The 23,770-nt window shown below is 41.0% G+C and overlaps 1 protein-coding gene across 2 annotated transcripts in view; it reads right to left on the bottom strand.

Moving 5' to 3' along the window:
* PRIM2 (DNA primase subunit 2) overlaps positions 1 to 10,947 on the bottom strand; it is a 132,423-nt gene extending 121,476 nt beyond the window's left edge. Inside the window, exons 1-4 of one of the 2 annotated variants that reach the window (XR_012653012.1) lie at positions 10,409 to 10,947; positions 9,648 to 9,751; positions 9,268 to 9,347; positions 2,677 to 2,797 (exon numbers count right to left, since the gene is read on the bottom strand). Coding sequence is in view for 1 of the 2 variants with exons in the window: in XM_075046408.1 (XP_074902509.1) it covers positions 2,677 to 2,797; positions 9,268 to 9,347; positions 9,648 to 9,751; positions 10,409 to 10,565 (462 nt within the window). In the remaining variant the exon portion in view is untranslated. The remainder of the gene's footprint in view (positions 1 to 2,676; positions 2,798 to 9,267; positions 9,348 to 9,647; positions 9,752 to 10,408) is intronic. The other variant, XM_075046408.1, reaches the window with a different exon arrangement.
* Positions 10,948 to 23,770: the final 12,823 nt, after the last annotated feature.

Below are 23,770 nucleotides of genomic sequence, written 5' to 3'. Positions count from 1 at the left end.
AACTTCAGCTGCTCTGGCCTATCTCAGATTACAATTCTGAAATGCAGAACCATTATCTAGAAAATGCAAGGCGCCTGTCTTCTCTTTAAAGAAATTTAACTAACTTTCTTAGGATAACTTAAGCAATTAAAATTTCATAGTAGAATTTCTATATATTTACCAATATAAAAACTGAACTGTGATACCAGAACTTAATTCCTTTTCCTGAAGACCATCCTTGTCTTCTAACAGGTGGAGCACAAAGTTTGATTTCCATCTTGGCTTATGCACAGTAAGGCACGAAAACATTGTAACTTCTAACAGAGAAGTATGAAGAGCATAGTTAGTCTTCATTTCCTTTTTAAAGCCTTTTACAAATACAACATTGAGAAAAAGAAAACTACTTTTACAGCAGCCCCTACATAACACCATAGAGTTTAGACCTGTTTCAGATATGTATGGAATTCCTTAGTAATATTTGAATGTTTTATACATGATAGTGCAAGGAGGGATTAGTTTTGCTTAAATTTCCACTATTCCCACTAGAATTGGAGGGGGAGCAGGGAATAGAAGCAGGGAAGTAGATTTTCAATGAAATGATGCTTTTTTGCCTCAACAGGCGTAAGAAAGTAATACCTTCTTAATCATTTTGACATATTGAAGGCACATTCAATAGCACAGAACCAAGCCATACTCCTAGCTATTTCCAGCAACCTGCAAACATTAATTTATTCTCACAAGCCTGAATGCTGAAACTGCGACACACAATATGAGACTGGGGAATAAGCAAAGGAAATACAGCTCCACAAACACAGTGCTCGCTGAAAGGTCTGTTGAACCAGGGAACGACATTTCTAATAGTCTCCTGAAGACCCAGGAAAGCCTATGTGTTACTGTTTAGCTAGACAAATTCATTCTCAACATTGCACAAGCCATCTTTCATCATCAACATGCACTGGTGCCAGATCTTTCAATCCAGCAACATATAATGCAGGTCAGGCACATATTTTAGAATATTTAAGTTCTTCTAATTAAGCAGTTTTTTAAGAGAAAGTTTTTCTCAGTAGAGTGATGATTGTATGACAATTTTTATTAATTTAAGTTTACTCTGAGAGCTACAGGCAAAGCTGGAACTTTCTAACAAAACAATTCATAGCTGCAATGCAAAATTTTATCTAAAACATTAATGCAGAAACTGCAATAGACATTTTCCTTTACTCCACTCAGACAAATGAAGCAGTATATAACAGCAGGAACCCCTTTGTAATATCCCTAAAGTATCTGAAAACCAACAGTTGTTTGTCTAGACAGAATTGGTATTTTCAGGGGTTTTCGTAAGTTGGTAAAGAACTAGAATGAGTTTAAGTCAAAAGGGACAAAAGCTTTGAATCTAAGGTCTAATGAGAAAGCAACAACTGTGGAATAAGAGCATTTACAGAATTTTGGACACAACTTATATATTCTGCATTCTCCATAGCATGTACTTTATAGGCCAAAATCAAATGGTCTATTAAATGAAAAGAGTATAGTTTTCGTGTATGTGTATGTATAAAGTCTATGTAAGAATAAAACTGTTATTTAACTCTACTTTTTTTTTTTAATTATATATAAATCCTTCTACACAGTAGGCAATATTTGAATGCTGTATCTAATACCAGCATTTTTGTTTGGTTGGGTTTTTTAAAGCTAAATATAGTCTTGGTTACACATCTACAGCTCCAGTAACTCACATAATATGCACAACAAGCAGAATCGAAATTATTTTTAGCATGCACAAACATACACCCATGTGTTGAAAAGATACGTGCAAAGTAGAAGCCTATTATTTTTAACCCACAGTGACAATTACACCATAAGCTACGTTCTTGAGCAGTCAGGATTTTCATACATTGATTATTAAATTTTAATTATGTCCTCAACAGCTATCTTAAGTATTCCCTGAATGCATGTCTTTTTCATTTTCACATAGTTTTCCAGATGTCAGTATTCAAGATACCGCACGATGTACAAAGTCCCCAGGTCACTGTGGTTTGCTTTGGTTACTATAGCAAGAAACCAACATCTTAGAAGTAGTTAGTAGATTGCAAAGATTCTAGAGCAAAGTTTATGAATGAAGACATATGTTGACCAAAACTATTTTCCAACTGAAGTCAGTAATCTGATGAGAATGGATCGCACACACACTTCAGGTTAGAATCAAACACAGCCATTGCCTTCTTATCGCTGAAACCTTTAAGGTGAATTATCACATAATTCATCACTTACATGTAAAAGAAAGCAAGGTAATTCTGACTTGAGTGTTATTTGCCCTGATGGACAGATGAGACATATGAATGCTGTATCTGAAGAACACAGACTAGATCTGACCCATCCAGAAACTTGATTCAAAATACCTCCTATCAGCTTTTGTAAACATTGTTAACTTACCTTTGTAATTACACATTTTTTCAGTTAAGTGTTGGTTGACTGAAACAGACTGAGCTTCTCTTGTTGCAGCTCAAAATTACATCACTTAATCCTCGTTTCTGTGGCATGCACACTATTGTCCAAGTTCAGAAGTTCTGTGTGGTTGTTTTTTTAAAGCCAAAACTGCACTTTTTATTTTTTAAACAGAAGCACTAGAACTATCTTAATGAGAATTTTAAAAAACAACAGGCACATGCAACGTAACACAAATACAGAAAGTAACATACTTACAGCTTCAAACAGTAAGTTAACATGTTCCAGGAATTTCTGTCTTAAAGTCTCAGTTAGTTCGTTGAAGCGGTATCGCAAGAGATCCATTTCTTGTTGAAGAAACCAACGCCTGAGATCCTCACTGCAAAGAAATAATCAAAAGAAAACACATAACACATTTTCTGATTATGCATTCTCTCTTTCGTTATAAACTAGATGTCAAACCTAGTGAACACAGCATTAAATACAACACTGACTTTGGCATGGGACCCACAAACCAAGGAGCTTGGAAGAGAAGGCAGGAAACCTTCAGGAAGGAGCACTCAATCAGAAAAGATTTGTGAAGAGACAGTACGAAGCCTACTTCTTTTAATTCTCACTTTTGGGGTACCTGCAGCTGAAGGAACATGCACACATCTCAGATACTGTAACAGTGCTCTACCCTAGGCAACAAATAGCCTGGAAGCAGGCAAAAGGAAAAATACGTGACAATGAACTTGGGTGAGGAACACAAATAGAACATCTAACACTTGAAAAAAGAGCAAGAGAGGTTTAGCAATTGCAGGTGAGCAAGTAGGAGAATAAATGAGAACACAAGGACAGTAGTCAGTAGAGAGCATAAAAGAACAACACTGAAGCCAGTCTCTAAGCACTCATATGACTCTTTTACATTCCAGCACTCAGGTTCCCAGGCATCAGCATATTACTCAAAGCCATAGCAAGTAGCTACCAGAATACTAGTAACAAAACCCACCCTGTACATGCAAGCACAGAATGCAGATGATACCGTATCTCGCTATTACAGGGCATTCTTTTAAACTGTCCTCTGAGAGCTACGCTGTGGGCTAGTGCCATGCCAATTCACAGAGCACAGAAATACTGCAGTCTTACATGTTCTCCTTAGAGTATTTAAGCACCTTTTCCCATAGGGAACCAGCGAATTACAACAGAGCTGTTTGTGTTTTTGTGGACAAAACTTCTGCTTGAAATATGGCTTGGAGAAAAGTAATTCTTATTCAAATTATAATTCCAGACAGAAAGGCTCTGTTAAGGTGCTTTGTAAAGTATAACCCTGTGGAGAGTTTCAGTGCTTGGGATGTATTGATAATCTGTGCAACTTAAAATGGAAGTTAATGCCTTTATGACTGATCTTCTGCAGTTCTTCTGTGATCATCCTGGACAGTAACAAAATTCTAGGATGTGACAATTTTACTGTTTTCCTAATTCATCAGCTTTACACTGCATTTGTTTTCCTAAGCAAAAAAAATAAAAAATAAAAACAAATCAAGCATATATAGTTACTTTGGAGGCCAGCCGGTCTCTTGTTCTTCCTTTCCTTTGGGAGAGCAGATCAAAGGCTATAATCCCACCTACCCATGTAAGTTACCCAAACAAGAAAATATTACTGTTATCTCTACAATACACACACCTACCTGGATTCTTCCTACAGTTGACATACTAGCTGATGAGCTGGCTTACATTGCTGTATATGTCCAGCATATACATTAAAACTGACTTTCTTAGGAACGTCATCATTAGGACATTATTTATGCTCATTTTTTTCCTTATGTCTTCAGAAAATTTTACATCATTTCTAAACCCAAATCATGTCTTATACTCATTGTTAACATTTAAAAAAATTGTACACTCTCGTTCCAGACACATATTAGTAATAACACTTATTATCAAAACCACAAGCTTAACTGAAAAGCAATGTCACTGTCATCAGATAACTAAGCAAGCTGCTGCTGAAGATGAGACAGTTGCAGGTAGTTGAAGCGTGGACATTAGAAACATCTCCTCGTTTTTTGCCACTTAACTTTTTTGTGTGCAGAATACTCAACAGTTTAAATCAGTTCAGTAGATTCCTGACTAGGAAAATAGTATGAAAGAACAGGCTCTTTCATATCAGGTAACAGCACTCGGGGGCGGGGAGGGGGGGGAGGAATCCTTTTCACCCCCCAAGGAGCGGTATAAAAGACCAGCATATTTGTTATGAAGCATCAACAATCAACACAGAAGTACTTTAGAAAGACATGAAAATTCTCCTAAATATGGAACCTAAGACCAGTAGCTCACATTCCAGAATTAAATATGAGAGTTCAGTTACCAACAACTTAATGTTAATTTGTGAAAAGCCCGGGCAGGGGCCAGAGCTCTATTTTACTAGGTGACCAACACCAGAAGATTCCTCAGATTTAAGTTTCAAAAGGTAGACAGCAAGGGCAACATGGGTACAGAAAGCACACAAAAGTAAATGCTAGTCAATTTAAGAGGCAGCAATTTCAGCACACAAGTCTTATTTATTCTATAAAAAAAAAAAATGGCAGGAAGTAGAGAAAAGGCCTTGCTAAGTTTGATGAAGAACTTATGTCTTTGTTATGTGACACATTAAAAAAAAAAAAGGCACTAAAGTATGTTTGAAGTTTCCTGAACAGAAGAGAGTCTTGCTGTCAGAGCAGCGGCAAGATTTATTTCTTCCATCTTAAGTAAGTAAAGTGAAGATTATGCTCCTGTGACTTTCAAGAGTCTTCATAGCTAATCTGATAAAGTGAAGAGAGATGCAACAGACAGAAGCAGAAATGCATGGTCATGGCCAACATGCAAGTAAAATTCTCTTTAGAGCTGTGTTTGCCATGAAAGTGAATGAAACAAGATTTTTCTATTTCCTGGTCTTGACAGATACAAGTGACATTACAAGAAGTGTGTGAAAGAAGGGTATGGGTGAGACTGTTCACTCAAGACTGTACATACCATATCTTAGCAACATTATATGGGAATAAGTTTTCAAGTCTTGGATTTCAGAAGGCAGAAGAAGGACAGTCAAGAGATGATAACTACATTACAAATTTAACTGACAAGAATGGTGGAGCTGGCCACTTCAGACCATGTAGAAATGAAAGCAAAACAATCCAATTTATAAGTGAGGACTGATGCAGACTAGAAAAAAAAGTTGATGTAAACCCATACCCCTGGGTGGCACTGTTGGCCAACTGAAAACTTAAAAAGGCAGTGTCACAGAAAAACAAGCCTGTAAACACAACTGCCTGGCACAAGGAACTGAATTCAACCTAGTTTGCAGTTACGTCTATTCAAGTACACTTTTTCAAACATTCCTATCTTAATAGCTTTCATCAATTAACCTAATGATTTGTGCCAAGCCTGTTTTTCTGATCCAATATGAGAAAAACTTAAGATAACCGTATATTCTATTTGCCTCCCAATTTTATCTTTTGGGGCACATGCCAGTTTTAGAGCATAGAAATATCTCATCCCGGAAATAGCTGCTTTTCAAGACGGAATGAAGAATGCTGGGTACATGGTCACCTCACAGTGCTTAAGATGCTGTCTTCCATTTTACCAGTAAGCACGAAGTCCACCTTTTCAAAGAAACAAAAAAAGCTAGCTTAAGTGGAAACTGACTATCAAGCTGCTTTATTGAAACACTGCACCAAACTATCTGTATATGAACGGGAACACAAATATACATTTGCAAGTAGTTTTAAGAGTGCGCTGGAGCTCTATCCAAGGCCCCACTCCCCTAAGAAGGGGTCTTTCCCCCTAGACTACAAAGCCAGGCTCTTTCCTGCTGATTCTGTGGCCCAAAATAGCATGTACTCATTTCTGTACAGTGGTTCACCTTCAACAAGCTGCCCACCTCTGCCCTGCCTATAGCCTAATTCTTAAGATGCTGCTCTGAAACACAGGGTTTGAACCATGTCTCACATTTATTTCCTAGGCAAGCACTGCAGTCAAATAAGCTCATACAAAAGACAAGGATCTTCTTTCAAAAAGACAGCTTGCAGAGTAAAAGAAAGCAGCCCTATTATCTGCATCTATCATTAATTCCAGGAGATTCCAGAGCCATTATAGAGATGCAGGGCAGCAGGGGAAAGATCTCACTTAGCCAAGTCACTGCTTGGTTATTTCTGACTGAGGCAGCCTTTCACTCAGCATGCTAACCACTGTCATTCACATATGCCTTCCTCCCTTCTCAGCACAGTGGACAAAGCTTAGTGAATTCCACTCCTGAACCAAATACCTAATTTTCAGGCTTTTGGTACATGGTTTGTATTGCCTTCTGTGAATCTGACCCAAACACGTTTTTCCTGAAGGCACAGACTAACCAAAAATAGATGCCTCTAATTCCAGATCAGATTCATGCCACCAGACAATTCTACCTTCCAGAATAGCAGAAGGTTCTTCAGAAGTGTCACTACCAACACCCTCAGAGCATCTCATCTCCTACAGAAAAGCAATGGTCCCATCTAAATAATAACTAAATGCTTAAAGTTTTACAAAAGAGGATAATGGAAACCAAACTGACTATTCAAAATGCCCCTAGCTGCACAATAAGCAAGTGTCCTGGTTTCAGCTGGGGTAGAGTTAATTTTCCTTCTAGCAGCTGGTATAGTGCTATGTTTCGGATTCTGTATGAGAAGAATGTGGATTACACTCTGATGTTTTCAGTTGTTGCTAAGTAATGTTTAGACTAAGTCAAGGATTTTTCAGCTTCTCATGCCCAGCCAGCAAGAAGGCTGGAGGGGCACAAGAAGTTGGCACAGGACAGAGCCAGGGCAGCTGACCCAAACTGGCCAAAGGGATATTCCATACCATGTGACATCATGCCCAGTATATAAATTCGGGGGAGTTGGCCTGGGGGGGATCGCTGCTCGGGAACTAACTGAGCATCAGTCAGCAAGTGGTAAGCAATTGCATTGTGCATCACTTGTTTTGTATATTCCAATCCTTTTATTATTATTGTCATTTTATCATTGTTATTATTACCGTTACTATTTTCTTCCTTTCTGTTCTATTAAACTGTTCTTATCTCAACCCACGAGTTTTACCTTCTTCCTTCTGATTCTCTTCCCCACCCCACTGGGTGGGGGGAAGTGAGTGAGCGGCTGCATGGTGTTTAGCTGCTGACTGGCATTAAACCACAACAGAAACATTAAGTTTTCAGGTGCTTTTTAGTCCCAGGGTACTTAAGGATACTACCTTTTAGGAGTTTTTGGTAGAAACTTACAATACAGGTAAAGCAAGATATATTCTTGTAAAAATCAGCAGGACCAGTGTGACTAAGGGAGTTTATAAAAATATACACAACAAACATCAGCACGAGAAAGAAACCAATTTTACATTTGTTATTCTTAATCGCTAACAATACATGTAGAATACAGAAGCATAGAAGGCATTTCAGCTGTAATTCTGTTATTCAACTTCCTTGCTTATTTCAGGATTTTAAACTATGCTATCAGAGTCACTGCAGCAAAGACTGCTATTGATCTTCACATCCACAACATGTTCTTCACTATACATGCATCACAGATCTATCTGGCTCATCGATCACGTACATCAATAAACTGTCTTCAGCACAGCCCAGGTGTCTTTTGAAAGGGCAACACGATGGGATGTGAATAATCCAGAAGATTTCAGGCTGTTTAAAGTCACCCAGGGCCTGTCATGGTGAGGTTTCCTCCATCTGGAGGCTTTTTGAGGCTTCTGCTACTACCTATTCTGTAGGTACCTATATATATGGTCTGTAGCAGGCACCCACCATGTTTTTAGCCTCCTTGCTCTCTTCTCCAACACTTGCCCCAAAACTCTCAACTCTCTCATGACCCATTCCAAGGAAAAGCCCCATCAATTCCAGCTCCATATCCTGGCTTAGAGCACAACCCCTCCTACTCACCTTCCTGGTCTGTTTTTGCTTATGAATCTGTATCCATCCATAGCAGCACTTCAGTCATGTCAGCTATCATGGTATCATAATATGTTTTCTACCACATTCACCTAATTTAAACAAACTATATTGCAACTTAAAGTGCAATTGAATTAACAATTTGAAACTACACACTTTATATTTGCCAGTTTTAATTCTAAAAAAGGACTGCAGTGGCAAGGAGTCAGGAGTTCACACTGATGCATAAGCATAACAAAGCTGCTAACAGACATAAAGCACTGACAACCTCTACAATTTCGTCCAAAAACTACAGCTGAAGCAACAGGAATGCACTTGACTGGATCAACTTTGTGCTTGAGACTTCACACAAGAAAAAAATTGCAGTGCAACCATCCACAGCAATGAATTTGGAAGAAAAGCAGAGTCAGTAGAGGAAACCTCAAAGTCAGATGGTATTTTTAGTTTGCAAGAAACAAGGCTCTCTCTTTAGACAATAATATAAAGCCTATTTACATAGTCAGGGCTTTGGTCAGTAATCAACAGTTTAAGCATATGCAGCAGTTAATTTAACTTATCAATCACTGCGAATGCTTGACAAATACTTAATACTGGTGTGCTTTAATCTCAAAAAAGGTGTCAAAAGGAAAAGACACAAATCAAAATTCTGTATGTAAAACCCAGAAGTTTATACTGTCGGGGTTTTTTAATTATTACAAAATCTGGATATTCATTTTGATCCTGAGTATCCCTTTTCATCACAGTTGAAATCAGGTTCCTAGCAAAAAAGCCCTCTGTTCGAGCCTACCTTTCTATTTAGTAGCCATGCAACCCTACAGTATCTGTAATGTCTATAATAAAGCAACATAGTATCTATATACATTTTAAATTAATAATAAAGAGTACAGCATAATCCAAAAAGTACTTACGACTGACAGTAAGCAAGGCGTAGTATGAAATGAGAGATATGGTCTTTTCTTCTTGCCTCATAATCATCCTCAGCCAAAGCCTACAGAACAAATTATTATTATTTCAGAGAAATAATCTCTTCCAGATTAAAAATCCACATTTATCATTGCTGTTCAACAGTGTATTAATAATCTTCTTTAAGACAATAAATGCAAGACTATTAAAGAAGGGGGTTGTCCTAAAGACAGAAATACATACTCTCAAAAACCACATCTCTGACAAAACGACAGAATATAAGTTTTAGGAATAGTATTTCATCACGTCTACTTCTATTCAGAATTCTTGGATGGTGTAAAAAAAATTAAATGCAAGAGAGTTCCCTTTTTTGATTTTTACTCACTTTGTAAGGAAACTTAAGCTTCCGGAGCTCAGCCTCCAGCTTAGTTTTGTATGAATCACTACTTCTTACATAGCTCACACCAAGGTTTTCAACTACTTTGAGCACTGGGAAAAAAAAAGAAAAAGTCCATGTTAGAGACAAAATATTGAATAGAAATCTAACTGTATTGTGTCTTGGGAAACTCACGAACTGGGGTAAGGCCACAGGAATTGCTTTCAGTGGTATGGGGAGCAAAGGAGTAAGAAATAGGGAGGATGAGGTGTAGCCCACAAGTCCCGAACAGCTCGCCCAACTGTGGGATCCATACAGCCACCACGGAAAGGGAGACAGCTAACTCTGATGGATCAGTCTCAGAACATCGGTTTCCACGGCAATGATAGAAGCCTCGGTTTTCAGAAGTTCAGGGGAACCCTTGCTCCCAGCCACAACGATCCGAATCGCTGTACTGAGAGACATCAAGTACATCGCAACACCTAGGAAGTGAAACATGCTCCTAAAAGCCACCAGTGTGAGCCAAAACTATACAGTCCCGACTGCTTTGCACCAAGCACTCGTCGTGGAATCAGTCACGGCTCTCCGAAAGGCCTGCAGCAACACGTTCTCCTTCACGGGGGGGTCACTGCAGCAGAGCGGGCAGCCGGTTCGCCTGAACAACCAGCAAAGAGAGCGTCGGAGCCCGCCAAAAACGCATAACAGCCCTGACGGGAAGAACCGAAAGCTCCGCCGGGTGGGGGGGCACGGCCGGGGACGCTGCTACTCACGCTTCAGGCGGTCGATGGCGAAGCTCTCGAACTCCACCAGAGAGACGTTTTCCGTGGGGGGGTCCAGGTAGAACTGCAGGCTGTGAGGGTACAGCTCCCGCCGGTCCCCGGCCAGGCGCGCCTGCTTCAGCCTCGCTCGGCCGCTGGAGAAATCCATCTCCCCGGCCGGCGGGCGTGGGGGCCACACGGGCGCTCAACCACGGGGGCGGCACGACCGGGAGGGAGGAAGGAGAGAGGGAGGTAGGCGGGGAGGGGAGGGGGAAGGCGGCGGCCGCCGCCGGCCCTCGGCCCGGACAGGGCCCGCCCACCACCGAGCCGCCCCGGGCTGCCGCTGCCTCCGGCTCTGGCTCCGGCTCCGGCTCCCGCCCGTCGCGCCCAGCCGCCCCCCCCTCCCCGTTCCCACGGCGACCGCCCCCGCCCGTCGCCGTCAGGCAGAAGGCCCCACCTGGGGCCGCGCGCCGGCCCACCGCCCCAGCTTCCCGCGCACAGCCGGCCCCGCCCCCGCCGCGCCGCCGCGCCTCACGCCCAGCCCCGCCTACCCGCGCCACGCCCCCCGCGCGACGATTGGCTGGCGGACGGCGAAGCGGGCGGTGTCCCGTGGAAAGGAGCCCGCCACCGGCGTGGCGGCTGGTGCTGCCTGCGGGCGGGGCCCGGCCCCCCGGCCCCCCGGCCCCCCGGCCCCCCGGCCCCCCGGCCCCCCGGCCCCCCGGCCCCCCGGCCCCCCGGCCCCCCGGCCCCCCGGCCCCCCGGCGGGTGCTCAGCGGTGGCGCATCGTCCCCTCCGTGCCTAAGCTGGCGAAACGCGTCCTTCGGCCTGGGTTTTCTGACAGCGCGGGATACGCTGTCTCCGAGGCCTCTGTCCTCTGAGGGCGCCCGAGGCCTGCTGTCAGGATTGGCGCAAGTGCTGGTTTTCGTCAGTCCTCCGCGGTCGTCCCCTGCTTGCGTTAGCGACGGCGGTATCGTCCAACTCCTGCGCGACCGCAGTACCCAACGCCGAGGGCCGCCACACCGCTAACTTTCATGACGCCGTTAGGCTGGTTTGAAAGTGAAACGTTCAGCGCAGTATTCAAACCCTGAGGAGCTTCCTTTTAATCCCATCCGCACCGTTCTACAGTTGTAGGATTTTGTCATTTTTCCAAGAGAACTGCAGGATTTGCCATTTTTGCTGCTGGTTGACCATTTTGCCGCAGCCGAGGTTACGTTCCATTTTGTGTTTCTGCCTCAAAATGCCACCCATTTGCTGATTTTCCCCAACCAGAAAAGTTGACTAATGGTCCGGCAACAAATTCAGAGTGCAAAGGGGTGGAAAATCAGAATGGACGCACAGTTTACGCCCACAAAGTGAGGAAAATCAGCTTAGGCTGGCAAGTTCTTAAGAACAATGAAGCAATCATGGACCAGGACACATGCTACTCTCATGTTCACAGGTGATACCCAAGACATTGCCAAGTAATCTGATTGCAGCTTTTAACAAGCGCTGCCACTGGAAGGCAGCCTAAAACTGCAGCTTGCCTCTGTACTACCAAATTAACCACGGTGCTGAGTTCAGCTGATGGGGAACAGCCCACTCCAGTTACCCTTTAAAACAAGGTGGCCACATCCATGTTGCCTATGGAGAATACTCCTATCCTCATGCCAGTTCTCAAACTGTGAAGTGTGCTCATTGGTCAGGGCCAAACCTCTGCCAAGGGGCCATTTGAAGAGTTTAACAGGATAGAAAATAAAGTTTCACTCTCCAGGGCTGCTCTGTAGTTTTCCAGGAAAAAACATTCTGTCAGTATCTTTTTATATATTTTTTTTTAATATTTAACCCAAAGCAATTTTATATTTTTATATATATATATATAAAGCAACTTGCCATGGTTTAACCCAGCCAGCAACTAAGCACCACGCAGCTGCTCGATCACTCCCCCCGTACCCCTGGTGGGATGGGGAGGAGAGTTGAAAACAAGTAAAACTCATGGGTTGAGATAAGAAGAGTTTAATAATTGAAATAAAAATAAAATAATAATAATATAGTAATGAAAAGGAAGGTAACAAAAAGAGAGTGAAATATAACCCAAGAAAGACAAGTGATGCACAATGCAATTGCTTACCACTTGCTGACTGATGCTCAGCCAGTCCCTGAATAGCGATCCACCTCTCCTGGCCAACTGCCCCCAGTTTATATACTGGGCATGACATCACATGGTATGGAATACCCCTTTGCCCAGTTCGGGTCAGCTGCCCTGGCTGTGTCCCCTCCCAACTTCTTGTGCCCCTCCAGCCTTCTTGCTGGCTGGGCATGAGAAGCTGAAAAATCCCTGACTTAGTCTAAACGCTACTTAGCAACAACTGAAAACATCAGAGTGTAATCCACATTCTTCTCATACTGAACCCAAAACATAGCACTATACCAGCTGCTATGAAGAAAATTAACTCTACCCCAGCTAAAACCAGGACATAACTTCAACCCAAAGCAACCTTCTTTGAACAGCCAGTGCTCATACCTCCACAGTTTCTTCCCCTCCTCCACCTGGCTGCTACATGAGTTACTCAGGAGTAGGAGTAAATCTGCCAAAGTCTACCTAGTAGTTGCAAGAAGGCAGAGCTTCTGTTTTTGTCTGGCCAGTGTGTTTAAATCCAAGAGATCTGACTGAGCCTGGCAGTGCCCCATCCAGGGCAGGTCAAGGAGTAAGACAAGAGCTCGCGCTTTTGCTTGGAGTGCTGTACCCGGCCTGGTCGGGAGGGGGAGAAGTGTGACAATGCCGAGGAGCAGTCCGCAGAAAAAAACAGCAATGTTTTTCATTTTCATTTCATTTCAATTAATGTTTAGGGTTTGACACATAAATGGTACCACACTTTTAGAAACTGTGGTATGCATTTTGCTGTCCATCACCACTTCTATTGAACCATGTCCTGCTGATTTTTTACAGGTCAGCAGTTATGTCGACATCTGCCTTTTTGTTGTTGTTGTTGTTTCTCTACTAGTCTCTTTTCCTCTAATGCTGAGTAATGAACCCCGAATTGTCTGAAATTAGGTGAAGACCTAAGCTGTTTCTTTTTTTTAAACCATTAACACTAACCTTATTGCAAAAAGTAATATGATTACTTCAGCAGAAATTAAGAAGCAAAAATAACATCTATATTACTAGACTCAAATCTTACAGTGCAAAACCTCACGAGGGGTTTGTCAGCCCTTGCACATGAAAATCCTTTTCTTGGGAAAAGAAAACAGACAAATAAATGAAAAGATATAATCTTACTGGAAAACTCCCGAAACCACAATTCAAACAATCTCATAACGCAATCTTTCTTACTCACATATTTATTGAAACCTATAGACAGTTTCAATAGCATTTTTGGTTACTTTTTCCCATGTATATTTTCATCAATTCTATAGGTAACATTACCAGCAGGGACTGATTTTTTAAGTATTTTTTTAACAGAATCACTGATGTTGCAACAACCCACCTCACAAATGTTTTACAGCAACATCCATATGGTCAGCTGTCAAACCGTCCCCATCATCCCATCCAAACACAGTCTAATCCGTCCTACCCCAACCTGTTCTGCTACCTAATTAACAAAACCCAAATTCCTTATTTGCATTACATGTGTATCTTTGCACAGTTTCTACTCCCACTTTTGTTATACTAAGTAGCAGAGTGCCTGATGCTAATCCGTTGGAGCCCAGTTCTTCTCTACTTGCATGATTACCACTGCTAGTAGGAGGGTAAACACGGTGATGCCAATATCTAGTCTCTCTTTCAAGCTGCCCTGTTCATCCATCATGTCTGGGATGTTTGGATCTCTAGGGATGGCAGGGATTAGCACAAAATGTCCCTTCTCTGCTTCCAGCTCCCTTTCAGCTCTTATTGTTAATCTACCCACAATCTTACTTACTGCTTGTATCATCAGCCTGATCAAATTCTCGTGTAACTCAGTCTTTAGATATATTATATATTGCCTTCATAACTTGCTTTCTTGATGTTTTCACCTCTTAAAATACTCTTGAATTTTTTTTAAACTGCTGTTTATTCGAGATATTTATTTATAGATTTTTTCCATCACTTAATTCCTATAATGATCTGACTTTTTCAGAAGTCTTGACAGGTTTACAGTTTTCTTGGAGTATATTTGTGTCATTTCTAGCCCAACTTCTCTTTGTATGTCTATTTTGCAGTTCTTTGCTCCATGCTTTTTATTACTTCTTTAAATATTTGCCATCCAGGTTATACTGAGGGTTTTTTTCTGACCATGATGCACGGACACCTCTGTACTTACTATAAATAGCAGGGTAAATCTTCTGAGCTGGCCTTTAAATTCCTGCAGGCTCTGAAGTGAGTAAAGCATGAATCATGGAGTGAAGAGAGGTTCAGGGGGCTATTTTAGTTGGACTATGGTCTCGGTCTCTCAGTGTTAATTTATTTAAGTGGGGAGTGACAATGGTCACATTCCTTGTGACCACTCTAAGTCTCTCTGGCTCCACTCATACAGGGCTTTCAGATCCTGGATTTATTCCTCGAGTCCTCTGCCCAAGACTCTAGTACACAGGCAGAAGAAAGCTAGATACATCTTCACAATCTTCTTAAATTTATCCTGGCAGGTAAGTAGGTCTGTCATCCACCTCTGCCTCTCACTGCATGCATCTTCTTCGGTATGCGTAGGCTGCTGTAGTGAATAAGCTCGCTGCATCCTTGTCCTGTTATGTATCATATTTTCAATCCCTTAGCATCATTTTTCAAGCTACATATCAAGGAAGAATTTGCCCTACGCCTGTGCTAGGATTCTCTGAAAGGATGCCACTCTTGTAGTCCATTACAAGATGTTCCATGCATTTTGAATAATTTTGCCTGCCGTGCTGGGGCTTGGGGGCGGGGGGGGGAGGGGTCACCTGGGTTGTTTTTTTTTTCTCTTGTTAATCTCTCTGATAACTTTTGAGCATTCGATCAATGTTAGAGAGGGGGGTTGAAGCATCAAAGATAAGTACTCCCAAATTTGAGAGATTAGAATCTGGGTAAAGGAAAGAGAGAGAGACTCAAATTTCTACCAGAGGAAAGAAAAGCAGAACTCGGCCTCTTGTGTGTGTGGAGCAGCAGCAACCAGCCAGTTAACACAAACAACCTGGCCGATCACAGTAAATACAGCTTGAGCTCAGCCGCTGCGCCATCATCTCCAAACAAACAGGAAGATTTGAGCTGTCGGGCACCAGCACCAAGAAAGGAGAATTAATTTGTAGACTTAATGTATTCTGCTGCACAAGGATCTCCTTCTTCTTTTTCCTCGTATGTCTATCTTTACCATATTTAAATTGTGAGCTTCTGAAACACACAAAGAAGTTTTTCAGTCTGTCTATCTGTATAGATACGGAGGTTTTCTTTTCTTGGAAATTATTACCACTAAACTAATTTACAAGAAAAAAAAAAGCACTTGTTACATATAACATTTAAGATTTGCTGCATTTCTAATACTCTCTCTTGAGATAAATCAAATTTCTACCAGTATAGCAGTAAAGAATAGGATCCTTTCTTTTCAAGTAATATGTAGGTAACTGAAAAATTTCTTTACCCCGAAAGTATTGCTATCCAACATAAAAACTAGACATAGCTATGTATCTAGGGTTTTTTATCTTTGTCTTTTAATTGTATAAAAAATTAATTGCCACGATTCAGAATAACACAAAGAAGGTTTAAAATATTTTTTACAAGGAGAATCTCCTATTGTCTGAAAATGCCAAAATATTATTCCATCTGTAATAACAGAAAGCCACTGCAGTTTAAGGATTTTCTTCAGCCTTTCTGGTGTTTATTTAGGGCTATTGAATAATACAGACTTGGCCAGGCAGATTTCCTGTATTAAGCCTATGACCTGATCATGAAAAAATGTCCTGTTCACTACTGACACACACAGAGTTTTCAAATACCCAGTTGCTGTGTAAAACAGTCTGCAAAATTCCAACCTAAACCTAAGTGGCCAGCTGCCTTCCAGTTGCTAATAAATCTGTGTTAGACTTACCCAGAGCGCTTTCACCATTACAAGTGAAAACCCCCAAAATGAACACCAGGCTGGGATCTGGACTGCCTAACTGAGCCACTAAACCTGCACCTACCTTTTAAGCTCTTCTTTTAAAAGGAATATTTTCCCACGAAATACTTGGAAGGAGGTAGGTATCCTGCTGGCCTCCGAAAGGACATCCAGCCTGCCTAAATTTAGGTGCCTGGGTAGCTGATTTATTTTCCATTTGTTTACCTCAAGTTTGTTTGGGCTGGGGGTTTTTTTTGTTTGTTTTCTGGGTTTGGGTTTTGTGGTCTTTTTCAAATGTAAGTGATGCACAGGAGGGGAAACTTAAGTATTTTTGCAAGTTAGGGGAAAAGAGTCTCCCTTGCATGTAACACTAGATCCTGTTCCCCATTATGAATCGATACCAGCATAAGGAGTTAGAGGTAACTCCTACATTCCTTATGCAAGCAAAATTCCAAATTAATTGGAAGTTGCCTGAGCAAGACATATGAGATGAAGATGATTAACATACTAGCTAATTCTTGAGCCACTTTCCTACTAGAAACTAAATATATTACTTTGTCTTAGTTCTTAGTATTTTGTCTTTATGTTACTTTTGTGCTAGTATTTCCTTTGGCTGAGGCTTTGTGGAAGTTGAGCTAAATAAGCAACACTGAACAGTTTATCAAAAAGTAAATGTGAGAAGTTCAAATAAAGGCTCCTCTCCCCTTTGTCTTGTCTAAAACTGCATTGGTTTCACTGCAAGCAGAATGTAGCCTCAAATTGTAAAACCTCAACCCCATCCTCCAACACGGTGGACATCAGTTCCTACTGCAACACTCCTTAAAATTCAGGGCTTGCTGATAAAACTGTTGATTTATTTTCAGACTACAGAGCTAGACTAACTATTGGCAGCAGCATCTTGGCAATCTTTCTTCAGATCACCTACGTGAATATGTAGAAATCTGGTACACCCATTATTGTTTTGAAAACTACATGGTACCTTTGCATAACAAATTTCAGAAGCTGAGACTCATCCTAATAACTTTTAAACAAGTGTTAAAATTGCCTACAATATAGCCGCACTAAGTACAAGAGATTACTATGTTCATACTTCCAATTAGGAAACCAAGTTTATCAGTTGCACATCTATTAATAAAATATTGCTTTCAAAACCACAAGGTTTTGATATATTTTATATTTTTAGATATATTGAAGACCTAAGATTTTTGTAACAAATCTGGTAACAGTTAAACAGCAAGGGTGGATCACATGAGTCTAAATGAATCCATCTGGTATACCTTACTGTCATATTTTAGGTGGCATTGTTGCACTGCAAAAAAAAGCAACAGCATTTTTTTTTCCTAGCATATAGTGTGCCAAATGCTTTCAAAAGTGACTGTGTTCTCTTTATACATATTTAGTTTTTATGGACCCATTACTTACATGGGTATCTCCATGGTATTATACACTTTGGTGCCTGCAGTTTTGCCTTCTCAATGAACCGTATACAGTTAAATATGGGTACAACTGATGGCCAATCTGTAATTATATATTTAGTGTAGTGTCCATGAGGAGGTATTGAGTGCCTTACCAATTTATGATGAATATGATGATCTCTGCAATAACTTGATACTCCATGCTAGTGGGAGAAAGTTCTTCCAAGATCTTCTAGACTAGACTTTAGTCTAGAAGTCTACAAAAGTAGACTTTGAAAGTAGAACAAAGCGAAGATCGGTCAAACAGGTACAACGGTTACAATGGCAGTCATCACAGCTAAAAATCACTGTTGGCCTTTCTCCTTGCTCTTCTTGCTATTCTCTGGCAGCCTGTATACTCTCCCCATTCCTCCCTCTCTTGACTGCATAGCACACAGTGCGCACACTCGTCCACCTTCACCTTGCCAGGAAAGCAAAACAAAATGAGCACAGTTTAGCTGCAGCAAAATGGTCAGCTGTGCAGCGGAAGTACTGAATTTTCCATTTCAGAGAGCCAGCCAAGTCTTGGTTTAGAGTAACAGAAAATTCATGTGTTAGAGCTGCTGTAGTTTACAATCACCTACTACTTCAGAGATCTTTTCAACAATTCTAAAGACTGGAAGTCTCAAGTCAACACAGGACATTTTTTTCTACAATGTCCACAGCTGGGGGGTCACATAGCACAAAGAGCTCTCAGAGTGGTTTAGTTTGTGTGCTTTAGTTTGAACTGTTTGCTGTATTCCAACAAATTTGTTGGTTCTTTACTGATTATGAAAAGTTTCTGTCTTTTCTTTTTCCCTGTACTAGCTTGCTATTGAACACAAAGTTTTTCTCTTACTCTTGAGGACAAGCAAATTTCCATGGCCAAAGGATCACCTAAGATTAAGGTCAATAATTATTTTCCTCAGGAACAAAGCATCTTTCTAAGTCAGTAAAAGATGACAGGGGCTTGGGGAGGCAGTTTTCCATGTTTTCACTTCAAGGCAAGAATTTCTTTGCCATCCTTTCTCTATCATAAATACAAATTGTTAAATAATTAGAAATGCTTTTTAAAATAAAACAGTAACATGCAGCAACAAAGCACTAAACTTCACATACAGTTCTCCCTCTGGTAAAGGTATGAAAGAACCAACCGTATCGGACAAATTCATAATATTGCACATAACCCTAGAAGTTGTCCACACAGTAGAGAGATGAGGCTAATACAAAAACCTACATAGGACAAAGCCCTATATGGTGTACAAATAGGTACTACATAACAATAATATATTTGTTAGCAGAAAAAACTAAATATACCAGAAGAGTAATAAAAGACAAACTACATCTGGGTTTGATTAAAAAGTCCAATTAGTTGGAGATTTAAAAGAATGGGAAGGACAATAAGAAAATCAGATAATTGGCAATGTGCTCTTCTGTGACAGTAACTCACGCTTAGGGTTTAAAAGTCCACTGTATCATGTCTCAGGGACCTCCTGCACAGAGGTGAACAGAGAACTTCCTACAACAGAATGCAGTTTTACAGCAGTGACAGAGCTGCCAGTAGCCCTTTGGTGGCAAGCGGTGAGCAGGCAGCACAGCCTCCATGCTACACCTCCTCATCCAACGCCAACCGACCTCTCTGCCTCACAGGAGGGAGACGGTGATACCCTCAGGGAACAAAGCCAAGAGCGTTAGTTTATTTGCAGGCCTGGGAACATCTCGGTTTTGCTTTGTATGCCCACGGCAACCTGAAAATTCTACACAGGGCACTGAGAAAGCCAGAGCTGTAGGAGAGGAGTACCCAGCAGGCAGTCTCCAAAAGGGAGGGACAGTTGCAGGTGTTCTCAGAAGTAGGCTGCTTAGGCTGCCATCCCTACCTCCTCAGTCTCCTCCTCTGCCATCCCAGTTCACTTACAACATCTCAGTCCACTTGGGCAGTTTCTGGGCCCAAGGAACTCACGATGCTTATTTTCCCCATCCCGCCGGTATTTCCTTCCCCTGTTCTGTCTCCCGTAGAGGCAGCACTTGTGTTACTGCCTGCACAGATTCCCCAGTTCCAAATACGTGGACATCCCTCCCTTGTAGGTAGCAGTAATTCAGCAGTTGGAGCGATAGCAGTAACCCCGTCCCCAGCCAGCCTGGTGCCCTGGACAATGCCACCACAGTTCCCTTCTCTCCCTCACTCGCAGCCCTGTAGCCAGCCCGATGTCTTCCCATGCTTCTTTTCACCAGCATCAGTCCTACCAACCTGCTTATTCTGCACTTCCAGGCACTCCCTGTTCAGCAGTCGCAGCTGAAGTGATCTCGACCCTGTTCTTCATGCCAGCTCCATCCTAGCCTTGCCATCCAAGGAGTTCAGACTGTCCCGGGAAAAGGAGCAGAGCTGTGCCCCCCCCAGCCCCTCCAAATGGAGGCATAGGCCAGGTAGGCAACAGCAGCACAGCTGCACCTTCCTGGTGCCATCTCCTGACAGTACTGAAATTCAAAGGAACACATCGGACAAAGGGCTTTTCTGAAAATTCAGTGATGTGATGTATAAAAAGAAGCGGCGGGAGGTAATGACATAATAACAAATAATTACAAATGCATTTGCTCTTACAAATTGTTGGCTCCGGAGGCAAAAGACTAGCATAACTTCTCATTTCATTTATCCTTCTTCATAGTGTTTTGCTTCTATGATTATTACTGAGCATTTTCCTCAGAGCCTGGTATAAAAATATCTGCACTCACTTATAAGGTTCCTGTCTCCCTCAGTAAGCTAAAGCTGGACTCACTAACTTTTTTTTTAAGGTTGCTATGACAGACTCTTCAAAGTTCAAGTGCAATAGCCTGAATATAGATGAGCTTTCAGTAGCAGCCAAAGAAAATGTCAGAAACTCATTCTCCCTGACATTTTTGAACTTCGAAAAGACTGAAAAAAATGCCTGGCTGAGCTTTTGCAAAACCAACCAAATTCTTATATCAATTTGTTTTTGCTGTTGGGACTCTCTACTAGCTGGTTTGTCAGCCACATTTTTTCCTCTGGGATATTATCTTTCCCATGCTGTGTAAGACTAAGAAGTCAGTTGGCTAGAATCTTTGCACATCTGTAAAAACTCCTTAAAAAATGAGATAGCTCTGGAAATTCAACAGTATGATTTCTGTATTGGTTTTGTGATTGACAGATCATTGTCCATCAGTGACAACTGTCTATTTTAAATTGTGGTCTACTGATGATGGGTTGACTGTAAGGTGCTTGATGGTGGCCTACAGAAAGAGACTGGTTACGCAATTAGAAAAAATAGAATATGCTCTATGATTTACTTTTTCTGCTTTGTTTTTAATAGATTTTAGATCCAGAAGGAAATATATTTAAACTGCCTACATATGACAGTCCATAGCATTTAATCCACTGTGTGGATCCTTACAACTAAAATTGCTCTAAGATACCTGGTTTAGAAAAGCATGGATATTAGGATCTTTCAGTTAAACTGAAATCCAAATTTTCTGGAATAAACTTGAAGTAAAAGGGAGATCTGGTTGTGCCAAAACTTAGTAAAGCCCACATGCTGTGGTCACAAGAACGTGGAACATATTACATATCTGAAATTTGCAGCAAGATGTTGCAAACGGTCCTTCAGATCCATCATTATTTATTCACATATGACAGCAAGACTGGGGCTGGTAGAGACCACTGTTTATTTTCTTATATCTACCAAAATATAGGGATTTTTTTCCCTATAGTTTGGCTGTAACATCTTACAAAGTCAAATTTTGCTGTCTTGTTGCTTTTAACTAAGGGCAGCCCTTCTTAAGTATAAATAGCTTTCCATTCCTGCTTGCAACAGAAATGCAGAAGACTTACAGCGGGTGGCCTGGTAAACACAGATGCAGAATATTTCCACTGTGATTTGTACAAAGAAGTTCTAAAGTTGTTTATATGTTTCCCAGTTGTCTTTTTGCTTTTATTGATGCTAGTTTGTTCCAAATTTATTGCCTTATTTTCCTCCTTATGGGCGTGGACATAGATTTAGTTTTTATGTCTACATTGACATGACCTCAGCCTGACACTACATTATGGGAAGCTGGAAGGTTTATTGGCAGAAGAGAGCCTGTTGGGAAAAAAGCTGGGTAGTGGTAATTGGAGAATGAGCCAGTGCCTGGAGTCCAGCTGTGCTTGCTGCACAAGCCTGACTAAAGCTGAGTTACTCAGATGTCTTCAACTATCTGAAACAGGCTTTTTAAAAAAAAAAGAATAGGCTTTATGTATGCTGGATACATTTTTAACTGGGAACATTTGTATAAAGGCAGCAAATTATCCTTCTTCCTTCTTGCTGTTGTTAGTATTGCCGTGGAGTGTAGGAGCCACACTCTTGGAGAAGCAATTCATTATACACGCACAAACCAGCATGTCTGAAAGATGTCATGGCATCAACATCTCAAAATGCACCAATAATAGTTTCATATGCAATAACTTTTGTGACCAATTTTGTAAAAACACCTGCATCCTGACCCTGGGAGGCAAAGCATTGCTATTTCTTATTGCATGCATTTAATGCAGCTTGCTTCATAAACATCCCAAAAATTGAAGTTCTAACCTTTGAACAATACATTATTTTAAGGAAAATGGCATTCAAATGTCTTTAGAGAATACTGTCAAATTAAATACTGAATCTGAAGCAAATTTTATAAAACTAAGGTCTTACAAATCCATCATCTTTATCTCTTTTGCCATAATAATATAAACAGTTAATTCTAAGTGAAACATTTCTCGCAGATTGCAGCAAGAATCTCAAAGTGTTACGGTGGATATAAGTTACCTAACTTTGTTGTCAAGACTGAAAGAAAAACCAAGAATAAATTAATTGTGAATAATTTACATTTTTCCATTTCATTGCATTTTAATAATTCCTGAAAGTTTAGAAATGTAATTAAGGAATTTTCTTTTTTTGCATATAAGATTCATGAAAACAAACATTCAAAACAAAAGAAACAGTATAAACAAGCTATGACAATTTTGGACTATAGACATAGAGGCTAGGATGATAACAGCAGTACTACGTGAGCCACAAAAAGGTCAGGATTGAAATTTATGAAAAAATTGATCAAGCACTGGGAGCATCATTTAATACAGAAAAAGCGTTTGGCAGTCAGCTGGAAGAACATTTTGAGGAAACACTCACATATTAAGACCAAAGTTTTGCCGGTGATATGATATCTAAAACAGTTTCAGCTCTTTAAAATGTGACATGGTTGCCCAGTTTCTTGTCTGTTTTTGGCTTATTCATTGCAATTATGATTGTAGATAAGTAGACCAAAAGTTCAGGTGAGCAAACCTGACAAGACAGTGTATCTTGTATTTGTTACAGGCATTAATAACACTATTTCTGAAATTTTAGATCCACTTGAGAATTTAAATAAACTAAAAACAGAAGGGAAAAGATACCAAGTCATGTTATCCATTCCTTTCCATCCCCATTACTCCACACAGATGTTTCAAAACTATTAATTCCAGCCCTGTGTAGCTATAAAGCTAGCAGTGCCTGCTGTGGTGTCGAGGGCTGGATTTCTGAGTAGCTTTGTTCCAGCTGGGAATGGAGAGCGACCTACACAGGTGGTGGGAACAGGTCATTGAATAAAGAAGATCTCCCTGAAGCACCTGGGACCTGGCATAATTCCTGAACTCTCTATGGCATTAGAAGTACAGCACTTATTCTATGATTAGGAGGACACATACAATTTGGCTTTTTAGGGATCACCATCTTTTCTTTCCCCTAGCATGCCAACAACCCTCTGCTCCATTCCACACACAGCAACCTCACCCTCTTCCCCATTCTTTTTCCCTAGGTCCTTCTTTTCTTCCTCGCTGCCAGAAGAAGATGATAGTTATATGTGCTGAGCATGGCCTGGACACTGATTAGCTAAGTAGTGGCTACCAAAAGTGA

Source organism: Buteo buteo, chromosome 15 (genome assembly GCF_964188355.1).
Source record: "Buteo buteo chromosome 15, bButBut1.hap1.1, whole genome shotgun sequence".
NCBI classification, from domain to species: Eukaryota; Metazoa; Chordata; class Aves; order Accipitriformes; family Accipitridae; genus Buteo; species Buteo buteo.
This window is presented reverse-complemented; position numbering and strand designations above follow the sequence as displayed.